General features: G+C 43.2%; 1 protein-coding gene across 1 annotated transcript in view; it reads left to right on the forward strand.

The window, feature by feature from the left end:
- Positions 1–6790, forward strand: part of LOC115169163 (voltage-dependent calcium channel beta subunit-associated regulatory protein-like) — a 37258-nt gene extending 30468 nt beyond the window's left edge. The window contains exons 10-11 of the mRNA XM_029724661.1: positions 5381–5597; positions 5737–6790. Of these exons, the coding sequence (XP_029580521.1) occupies positions 5381–5597; positions 5737–6790 (1271 nt within the window). The remainder of the gene's footprint in view (positions 1–5380; positions 5598–5736) is intronic.
- The last annotated feature ends 5081 nt before the right edge of the window (positions 6791–11871 follow it).

Genomic DNA, 11871 nt, shown 5'->3' on the forward strand with positions numbered 1-11871 from the left:
AGTGGGAGATACTGCATTATAACATGGAAAAATAGATACAACTGAGTGTTTATATTTAACTTTTCACCGTTGTTTTCCCACCAAAGAAATTATGACACTTTCTGAATGTGGTTTTATTGTAGGAAGGGGTTGTTTTCTTAACCCTCCTGTTGTGTTCCGGTCGAATTGAACCTATTTGCAAGTTCTCTCTCTGAAAAATGTAGTTAATTTAATCTGATTGTCATAAGGTTCCATGACTTTGTTAACACAAAATACATTTTGATGATTTGCATTACATTTTGGATGTTTTATTTAACTTTTATACACCTGTGGTGTTCCCGGTCATTTTTGACCGGTCATTAGAAATTAACGGGTGAGACTACAATTAGTGTATAAAATTGAGTTCAGGCACATGCCCATTCATCAGATGGACATACTTCCTCTCCCAGAACCCCACATGTGTGTGTTTGAGCACACACACACACACACACACACACACACACACACACACACGCACCTCACTCCCCTTCTTGGCTTCCATGGCAACCCCCACGGGAACCTTTCCCCAATAGAATCTTTCTCCCACGGGAACCACACCTGTTGGCATTCTCACAAACAATCACAACATTGTTTCAATAATATGTAGAACTTTTCTCGCAGCTCTGGTATATAAAGATTTTTTGAGGCCCTGTTCACAATTCAATCTGTGGCAGCACAATGACCAAACGATATACTGTATGTGAGGCTCTTGATCATGACACTGGTGAGGAGGAGAGAGGCCAGGAAACTGACAGTGAAGTAACTGTCTGTGATAAATAGCACAATATGTTTCATCTGAGTATTTGTTATAGTCAAAATAATCCATACATTATGCTTTTTTTACTCAAAAACGAGTTGTATGAGCTCAGGTCAATGAGGCCTACAGGCCATAAATAGCAAATAGAAGTCCAAACTTGTAATGTTTACAATAACATTTAAGTTGATAAAAAGATCTAACACAACATTAGGTGATAATATATGTATTATTATGGATTTATAATCAGCTATAATGGGGCAGTAATTTTGGACTGGGAACACAGAATTAATTAAAAAGAAACGAACACAACAGGAGGGTTAAAGGAGAATTACAACAAATTAACAGGGTGGAAAGTGATATCGGAGGGTGTTTTTGAAATGTTTGTGTACTCAGTGTGGTTCGCTTAAATTTTAGTGCTGTATGAACACTACAAAGGAACTAAGACCCTCAAAAAGAGCTCCTGAAGCAAACCGTACTGAGACCTCGAGAGGTGGTCTGAGTTTAGTTTGCCTGAATTCCGCGGTCCGGTTCACTTTTTTAGGGCAATGTGAACACAAAGCTCCCCAGGTTCACTTGTCATTATTCCCGCACCACACACTAAATTACTGTAACACCGTTTCCCGTGCCATAACCCCTCACATTGGTGCCACAGAAGAGCGATGATGATGTGCAGGGGTGTGTATTCATGTGTGAGCTTTTAGTTCAGGTTATTTGTTTGCAGTATGTGATCTATAGGCTAAGAGAGCTTCATAAACTGTTTATTTGATTGTGGGGTTTGAACAGTGTGACAAACCTACTACAGCATATTTGGTGAGAATCACAACATAGGGTACAAAATACATTGTATCTCTTAAAGGGGCATACTGTTCATTGGTTGTACAATTTTAAATTATAGCATTATTGAAGCTGCAGATATTCTTCTGCTATTTATTCTGTTACCAATAATATTTACATGTTAATAGTATTTTCTGATTACAATTATTATTGTCTTTTAACTAAACGCATTGGCCGTGAGACACGCATTTGACCCTTATCTCACCCTCACTTAACCACACTTATAGCTCACGCATATAAAAGTACTGCTTTTATTTTTCTAATTTGTCCATTAGCCTTTTGACAGCATGTACTAAAGTTGATTTAATCCACACTTGCATTAGTCCCCTCGTTTGGTGATTGGAATTTAGGCTGTGACAACGAAAAGGCAGCAGACAGACCTATGTTTTAGCAGGGAAGTTTGGTAGGGTGACCTGATTAGCATCTAGGAAAAGAGGGTGGACACTAAATATAAAAAATATTAGGTTAGGATGTAGGGGCATATTTATGTCATCTTGTCTTCAGAAGATTGTATTATCTATTTAGTTTATTTAGTCTGATCAGTGGAACAAGTGTCATTCTTAACAATGGGCTAAGATATCAGCAAGAACACTGTTATTCCCCATACTTATTTCATTATTATACTTCTTCCCAATTTTGCCAGTGTAATCACATATTTGAAATCTGATATGCCTACTTGTGTCTTTTAAAATTAATTATATGAGGCTATGTATTTTTGCAGCTATTCATGGATAGTTTTGAATAAGTCATTTAATATTAAATGCTCCAGGCCTCATATAATTTGACATTTCAAATATTGTGCACATGCTAGGCAGAGATGATAGGGGAACTTGCAACTCATAAACACATTGTATTTATGTAGGGTAAGATGATGGCAAGGATCTTCAACTAGTAGGCATAAACCACATGAATATTGAGATTCATTAAATTTTTCTTGAAGTTTGGGTGATTTTGAGAAATGAAATGTTATAACAAGAACATTTTCAAACTCCCAGCACTTGAGAAACATAGATCAACCCCCCTGGAGAGCAAGTAGGATTTTCTTCCAGCCTATTCTAAAGAGAGAGTTCACACAAAATACAAAGTGTTTGGTTCCTTACCTTGAAATCAGTATATGGACAAGGAGACTGCAATCTATGATTTGGTTACCCACTGCCATCAACCATTAATTTGAGTATTTCCTGTTCAGAGCCTTGGTTTAGTGGTAACACTCCCTGGCACATGTCACAACAGACTTTCCACCTGAGAACAGGGATCAATCCCTGCTTCCAACCTTCCCACTGTTTCTCCCATTTGCCGGTCTCCCCATCTCATTTCATTACTGTCTGAATACAGTGTCAAACCACCGAAAAATACATATAAAAAAAATATTAGCAGACTTTCAATTTCATCCCCCCAAAATCTCAAAGTAACAACATCGTCAAATTTTTAGTGTTCAGTTCATTTTTATTATACATGTTTTACCCTGGTCATAGGCCTAAACCATGTCGAAATACATAGAATTACAGGAAATTAGCTTTAAAACAGTACAATTTCCCTGGGGGAGGACTCGCAGACCCCCAATCTAGAAGTTCTGCCAGGGAGCAATTAAATTCACATAGCAAATCTCACTCCAAGCTATCTTCAAAAGTTGTCAGCCCTGGTATATCTAGCTGTCCGATAACTCATTCTGATGGAATGGCTTGTCCTGCACTTTGTAAAAACCCAGAGTGCATTGAGTGAATGTTGGGAAAAGATCTTAGTTCCTTTCTAACATAGCAATGCGAATGCAAAGTGGACTCGGACCACAAAATAGGTGAAGTGAACTGGCAAAAGAGTTGAGTCCTCATTCAAAGGCAGTGTGAATACAAAGATAACTGGGTCCTTTTGCTTATTTCTTTTTTACCCCAGAGCTCTGGATCGGTTCTTTTAAAGAGGACTATGAAAACACCCAGAAAATCTTAAATACAATTATTATAAATACATTTTATATAATAATCATGAAAAAAAAACGTTATTGATGAGAGAAATTAACTAGGACAATAACATAATTACTTAGAAATATAACACCCAGGAACATGGAAAAATGCCTACGTCCCCTGAAAAAAAGTGGTCAATCCATATTTTACACTAAATAAGTAATTATATTTATTGTGGACAGAAAAGGCACCGCAATGTAGGAATGACCCAGCTAGCTACTTTTCTTTGGCACTAGTAATACCTTCTAAATGGCTTATTTAACCTTTCTGGCGCAGGCGTTCCGCAAGCGACCCACCTTGAGAACATTCGGTGAAATTGCAGAGCGCGAAATAAAATTACAAAAATATAAATATTTATCATTCATGAAAATACAAGTGTCATACATCAAAATAAAGCTTAACTTCTTCTTAATCCGCTGTGTCAGATTTCAAAAAGGCTTTATGGCGAAAGCACACCATGCGATTATCTGAGGACAGCGTGAAAGCATGAAAAACATTTTTCAACCAGGCAGGTGCGCCACGAAAGTCAGAAATAGCGATATAATAAAAGCCTTACCTTTGAAGATCTTCTTCTGTTGGCACTCCAAAAGATCCCATCTACATCACAAATGGTCCTTTTGTTCGATAAAGTCCTTCTTTATAACCCCAAAAACTCAGTTTAGCTGACACGCTTCATTCAATATTCCACCGGTTTTCCTCCTTCAAAATGCATACAAAATGAATCCCAAACGTTACCAATAAACTTCTCCAAACAAGTCAAACAACGTTTATAATCAAACCTCAGCTACCCTAATACGTAAATAAATGATCAAATTTAAGACAGAAAATCGTTATTGTCTTTACCGGAGATAAACAACAAGAACGCGCTCTCATCCATGCGCATGAAAACACTACAGCCAAAATGGGAGACACTTAGAAAAACTACAAATTCTAGCTCATTTTTCCAAAAACAAGCCTGAAACTCTTTCTTTAAAGAGGACTGCCCTAGGATCTGCAATCTGGGAGGATTTCGCCTCATAATAAACATGACAGCCATTGAAAACAGTGGTAGGCTGAATTTTCTTTTTTTTTTATGGTTTGTCCTCGGGGTTTCACCTGCCATATCAGTTCTGTTATACTCACAGGCGTTATTTTAACAGTTTTAGAAACTTTACTGTTTTCTATCCAAATCTATATGCATATCCTAGCTTCTGGGCCTGCGTAACAGGCAGTTTACTTTGGACACGCTTTTTATCCGGACGTCAAAATACTGCCCCCCCTAGCCCAAAGAGGTTTTAATCAGTGAAAAATAATTTATAGGACTATAGGAAACATCAGGTATTGAATTTCCAAGTGTTATTTTGACATTTCTTATTCAGGTTCGCTATAAAATTAGTTACTTGTTCAGATAAAATTGGTGGCTGGCAATTCAGTTTCGTTTTGAAACACCATGTTCACCCATTTTTACATGTGACATTATTTTCACTCTTTCTGTGCTTGTAGTTGATCTTGATCTATATTTTGTTTCGCTACACAGTCACTTCCCATAGGCTACAATTCATTATGAAAATGTGTCTAAGTATGTTAGAAAACGCTCCACAAGACTCCAAACCAACTCATATTACGTCAATCTTATTCTGGATAAAGTCTCTGTACTAAAACCATTTTTTTTCACACTGCACTATAAATCCATATTTGTGTATTTTTGTTGTTGTAAATAGCATCATTCAAACATGTTATCTTTAAAGGTGTATGGACCCCAGTGTTCCCAAAATGTCATATTTTGGTCACCATAGACCATTTTTAAGTGATTATATTTTTTTGTTTCCCCCAGGCTCTCCTAAGAGGCGTCCGTTTCAGAGACAGAGAGCAGCCAGTGATAACACAGTCCCAACTGAAGAGGACTCACCACCTCCTCACCCTTCACCCCCTCTCCGCCATGACATCCCCCAGCCCCTCCCCCCCACACACAGCCAGATCAGCAGCCTCCAGCATCTCTCTGCGAGGTCTCTATCTCCCCCCACCTGCCCACCCTCACCCTCCCTCGGCAGGTACTATTCACAGACTCTTACTTCTAACAAACAGTGGGTTGGACCAACATTAACATTTTTATTGGTTATCGGCCTATTAAATCTGAATGGTGTTGTTCGATGGTGAATCTACCTGACGTCTCTCTCTGTCTCTCTACAGGCTAGAGGGGGAGGCGGTGGTGGAGGCTGCCAGCAGAGGTAGGAGAGGGAGAGACGTGACTCACCCACCACCAGAGCACCCTGGCGCCCAGGGGAGAGAGGAGGAGCCTGTGGAGATGACAGAGACAGGATTATTGAGAGAAGCTGGGACAGAGAAAGAGACAAGGTCATGGGCAGAAGTTGGGGCAGTGACAAGAACAGAAGCAGGAGAGGAGTTCAAAGTATGGGTTGGGTCAGGAGAAGAGTCAGAGGAAGGGGCATATATTTTAGGGACAGAACAAAGGGTGGGTCATGGAGCAGAGATAATGGTATGGGAAGGTCTGGGTACAGATGAAGCCCAAGAGGGAGGAGAAAGGTTCCAGGCAGAGCAAGAAGCTGAGATGAGGATAAAGGCAAGGACTGTGGATGGTTTGGGGGCCACTTCAAAGGCAGAAGCAGGAATGGGTGTAAGAGCCAAGACAGATGTAGGGGCTGTTCTGGGAACAGAAAAAGAGACAGAGACAGGAGCCAGGTTAGAGTCAGTGATAGAGGTGGGGGCCAGACCAGAGGCTGAATTTGAAGTGGAGGTAGGGCTAGGGGCATCAGTGGTGAGGATCAGTGATTTAGGATCAGGATTAGAAGGGTTTCTAGGTGCTGGGATAGGGGCAGATCCAGGGCCTCGATCAAGGTCTGGGTCTGCAGTGTGTATCAGTCGACAGGAGAGCTCTGAGACCCAGCCCTCCCTGTGCAGAGACATCTGGAGCCTACGAGCCTCTCTGGAGCAGTATACCTCCTCGGACCAGAGCAGCACGGACAGAGAGTCCATACGCAGCGACGTCGACAGCGTGTGTTCGGTAGGAGGAGCAGCAGGCCAGTCCAGCTTCACTGCCTGCCTCTCCCAGGACATTGGCGATGAACTGGAGGGAGAATGGGAGTATGGGGACACGGAAAGGGAGGAGGGAGACAGAAGACAGAAGGAGACAGAGGGGGAAGCAGAATACAGGGACACTGGAAGAAAGATGGTTAACAGGGGGGTTCAGAGGAGAGATAGTGAGGGGGAGGAGAAGGGGGAGTAGGAGGAGAGACTGAGGCTGGAAGCTTCTGCAGATGGACAGCGGGTACATGTCCATTGAGGCTCCAATACGGGCCCCTGAGGAGCTCAGGCTGTTTGGGGCCCCTGGAGGCCCCCGGGGGAAGACAGCATCTGAGAAAAGGCTCTTCTTCACTAGCTCTTGGAGGAAGGGCTCCGTCAGTGAGAACCTAGAGGCCAAGGTGTTCCAAGAGGAGCAGGAGGATGAGATGCGAGAGGGTACTGAGGTGGAAGAGAAACCTGTAAAGAGGTCCCCAATGTCCCCTAATGGAGGACAGATGCTTACCCTCAAAGAACCACCACAATCACTATCACCGCTACATTCACCCCAACCCGTGCCCTCGCCTCGGCCCGTTCGCCTACGTCGACGTGACTACAGCATCGACAAGAAAACGGACGCCGTGTTCAATGAGTTCCTGCATCATGATCCCCGCTTCGACCAGCAGGGGTCGCCGCTGCACTCCCGGTACCGCTCGTGCATCCACCTCCGCAAACAGTGGCAGCGCCACAAGCAGTACAGCGACCCGGGGTCTGGTGGGCGTTACTCGCTCTCCCTGGAGAGGCAGAATTTCAGACCCCTACAGAGGGGCAATAGTGCAGGATATCCTCTGGACACGAGGTACCACAGCACGCTGTTACGTATTGCCAGCACAGCCAACGAGGAGGCCAATGAGGGGGCGGCTAGTGAGGGAGCAACCAATGAGGGTGTGGCGCATGAGAGCACAGACGTTAAGGAGTCAATCAATAAAGGTACAGGAAATGAGACTGTAGCCAATGAGGACGCAGCTAGTCGGTCATCTGACACACTGAGGGCTGAGTCCAGCGGGATGGACCCGAGGGTGGACAATTACAACAAAAACAGTAGCCAAGCCATGAGTCTATCAGAGAGTTACTCCTCTGCCCCTACCTCTGTGGCTCTCCCTGAGCCCCTGAAAGACTCCATAGATCCCACAACTCTCCACATTGAGGACCCTGAATCCCCAGGCTTAAACCCCCAGCCACAACCCCAGGCTCCATCCCCCAGCATCGCTGGTAAGCTGTCTGTGACCATGGAGGACAGGCTCTTCACTGGGCTGTGGAGGACAGGGCAGGGCCAGGGAGGACAAGAGTATGTAGTGGGAGCCATCTCCGTCTCCTCTTCTCCTGAGCCATCCAGCCCTGTGTAGCCTGGCTGACCTTTTACTCCTCCAGTTAGCTTCATCCCACTGGGCACATACTGGTTGAATCAATGTTGTTTCCACTTCATTTCAATTCAATTACATTGAACCAACGTGGAATAGACGTTGAATTAACGTCTGTGCCCAGTGGGATGGCATCTCAGTTCAGGTCAATCAATGGATGATTTTGGTATATTTCTACTGTATAGCATTAAACAAACAAAATACCTTCCCAGATGTGAGTGACCCACCCTTTTCTCTGGCTTTGAACGCTTCCTCATGGCTGACCTCACTTCTTGTAAAGCTACAGGCTCCCTGACTCAAATTGTATTTGTCACATGCGCTGAATACAAGTGTGAAAGTGTGTGTGTGGCATCGGTATGAGGTGTATGTGTGAGAGTAGTGTGTGTGAGTGAGTGGGTATAGTCTTGTGAGTCTGCATAGAGTGCAAGATAGGTTCAATGCAGATAGTCTGGGTAGCATTTGATTACATATGTTGCAGTCTTATGGCTTGGGCGTAAAAGCAGCCTCGGAACCTGTTGGTCCGAGAGTCGATCTTCCGGTACCATTTGCCAGACGGTAGCAGAGTGAACAGTCTTTGGCTTGAGTGGCTGGTCTTTGGCAATTTTTCTGGCCTTCCTCTGACACCACCTGATGTAGAGGTTCTGGATGGCAGGGAGGTCAGCTCCAGTGATGTACTGGGCCATCCACACAACCCTCTGTAGAGTTTTGAGGTTGTGGGCGGTGCAGTTGCCATACCAAGTGGTGATGCAGCCAGTCAAGATGCTCTCAATGGTGCAGCTGTAGAAACTTTTGAGGATCTGAGGGCCCATGCCAAATCATTTCAGCCTCCTGAGGGGGAAGAGGTATTGTTGTGCCTTGTTCACGACTGTGTGTGGATAGTGTTAAGTCCTTAGTGATGTGGACAACAAGGAACTTGAAGCTCTTGACCCACTCAACTACAGCCCTGTCGATGTGGATGGTGGCTTGTTCTTCCCTCTTTCTCCTATAGTCCACGATCAGCTCCTTGGTCTTACTGATGTTGAGGGAGAGGTTGTTGTCCTTGCACCACACAGCCAGGTCTCTGACCTCCTCCCTGTAGGCTGTTCTTATCGCCATCCATAAACAGGCTTACTGCCGTCGTGTCATCAGCAAACTTGATAATGGTGTTGGAGTCGTGCGTGGCCACACAGTCATGGGTGAACAAGGAGAACAGGAGGGGTTTAAGCACACACCCCTGAGGAGCCCACTGTTTTGAGGGTCAGCGCGGCAGAGGGGCTGTTGCCTACCCTCACCACCTGAGGCTGGCCCATCACGAAGTCAAGGATCCAGTTGCAGAGGGAGGTGTTCAGTCCCAGGGTCCCGAGCTTGGTGATGAGTTTGGAGGGGACTATGGTGTTGAATGCTGAGCTGTAGTCTATGAACAGCATTCTCACATAGTTATTTATTTTCTTGCCCAGGTGGGAGAAAGCACTGTGAAGTGCAATTGAGATTGTGTCATCTGCAGGGTTGGAGAGTAACGGATTACATTTAATCCGTTACATGTAAGGGATCGCAAAAAACTGGTAACTGTAATCCGTTACCAGCAAAAATATTGTAATCAGATTACAGATACTTTTGAAAATCTAGATGATTACTTCGAGGATTACTTTTAAATTCAGAAAGGATGTTTGCGGAAAAAAATCTTTGGCACTGTGTTTTCTCAATGACATTCATATCTACATTGAAAAAGGGCGCAAGTTTAAATTTGTTCCACCTGAGCGAGTCTGACTGCAAGTCAGAGACCACTATGATGACACACCAAATGTGTTTGATGGATCGTGGGAAAAGAGCACAAATAGGCTTTTGTAGGCTACAGTACAAGCTATGTCTTCCAATGGTGCGACTGCTGTCGACATCCAAAGATTGTTAAACTTGAATAAACGCTTGGAGGTAAGGATGACAGCAGTGGTGTAGTCTACTGCGATACAGATATCACATATTAATGATATCTACATAGCGCATTGATGTGAATCACACTGCTGCTCTCTCATTTAGCTATTTGCGCCTTACGGATTGTGGTTATTGTGGATGGCTGTTCACAAATCTAAATGTGTATTTGAAACCAATAATGGTTGAATTCAAAAAGTTTAAGATGCCTATCAATCATTGTTTTTGAAACCAGTGGACAGCCAGTGAAAAATGCGCTCTTGCAAAAGCTGCATAATGCAGATCCCAGCCTATGGAATAAAAGTGGGGCTTTAATTGCTAAATGTAATTCATGCTGATAAATAAATGTTAAAAAATCCTAATGGACACATGCTCAAACTCGCAAACTTTTGATAGACTTATCAATCTGTAGTTGCTACATATATTTTTGGACTTATAAATGATATAATGTAAAGATATAATTTAATTGTATTATTATATGTAGTAGAAAGCGTTGGGTTAGAAGAAGCCCACATAACCAACCCATAAAGTTCAATTTAACATCCAAATGACCAGCTATGTAAACTTTAACATTGATTTATCTTGCAATAGATGTCGTTCAACATTTGTCTTCTTCTAATGCCTCTTAAGGGGAAAGTAATCTAAAAGTAACTGAATGTAATTATATTACATTACTGAGTTTGGGTAATCCAAAAGTTACATCACTGATTACAATTTGACAGGTAACTAGTAACTGTAATGAATTACATTTTCAAAGTAACCTACCCAACCCTGGTCATCTTTGGATATGTTGGGGTGGTATGCAAATTGGAGTGGGTAAAGGGTGTCTGGGATGAAAATGTTGATGTGTGTCATGACCAGCCTTTCAAAGCACTTCAAGATTACAGATGTGAGTGCTACGTGACGATAGTCATTTAGGCAGGTTACCTTGGAGTTCTTGGGAACAATGACACTGGTGGTCAGCTTGAAACATGTTGGGATAACGGACAGGGTCAAGGCGAGATTGAAAATGTCTGTAAAGACACTTGCCAGCTGGTCTGTATATGCTCTAAGAATGCGCCCTGGTATTCCATCTAGCCCAGCGGCCTTAACCTGTTTAAAAGTCTCACATCAGCCACGGAAGCATGATCACACAGTTGTCTGGAACAGCAGGGGCGGCTATCATGCATGACTCAGTGTTGTTTTTTTTCCTTCGAGAGAGCACAAAAGGAATTTAGTTTGTTTGGGAGTTTGTCACTGGGCAACTCAAGCCTGGGTTTCCCTTTGTAATTCGTTATCGTCCGCAAGCCCTGAAATAGGATTCCATCATCTTCTTCTTATATTCTCCTTTTTTATGTTTGATGGCTCGTTGGAGATCGTAGTAGAATTTGTTGTATACATCCAGGTCTGTGTCCCGTTCCTTGTAAGCGATAGCTCTAGCCTTTAGCCCACCGGGGATATTGCCTGTAATCCATGTTTTTTTTGTTTGGATACGTACGCACTGTGGAGACGGTCGTCGATGCACTTCTTGATGAAGCCTTTGACGGATGTAGTAAACTCCTCAATGCTATCAGATTAATCCTTGAACATTTCCCAGTCTGTACCAGAAAAATTGTCTTGTAGCCTCGTGTCTGTTTAATCAGATCACTTCTGTACTGGGCGCGACACTGGTACTTTCTGTTTGAGCTTTTGTTTGTAAACAGGAAGCATGAGGATAGAGTTGTGGTATATTTGCTGAAAGGAGGGCCTTGTATGCGTTTCTGTGGGTAGAATAAAAGTGGTCCAGAGTTTTAGCGCTCCTTGTGGCGCAGGAGACGTGTTGGTAGAAGTGAGGTAGAATGGATTTCAGTCTCCCCGCATTAAAGTCTCTGCCCATAAGAAACATTGCCTTTGGGTGTGCATTTTCTAGTTTATTTACGACTCCATACAGTTTGTAGAGCTCCAAAGTAGTGTTGGCTTGGGGGGGATGTAGACAGCAGTGATAATTAGGGATGGGAACTCT

This window comes from Salmo trutta, chromosome 31 (assembly GCF_901001165.1).
Source record: "Salmo trutta chromosome 31, fSalTru1.1, whole genome shotgun sequence".
In the NCBI taxonomy this organism is placed as follows: domain Eukaryota; kingdom Metazoa; phylum Chordata; class Actinopteri; order Salmoniformes; family Salmonidae; genus Salmo; species Salmo trutta.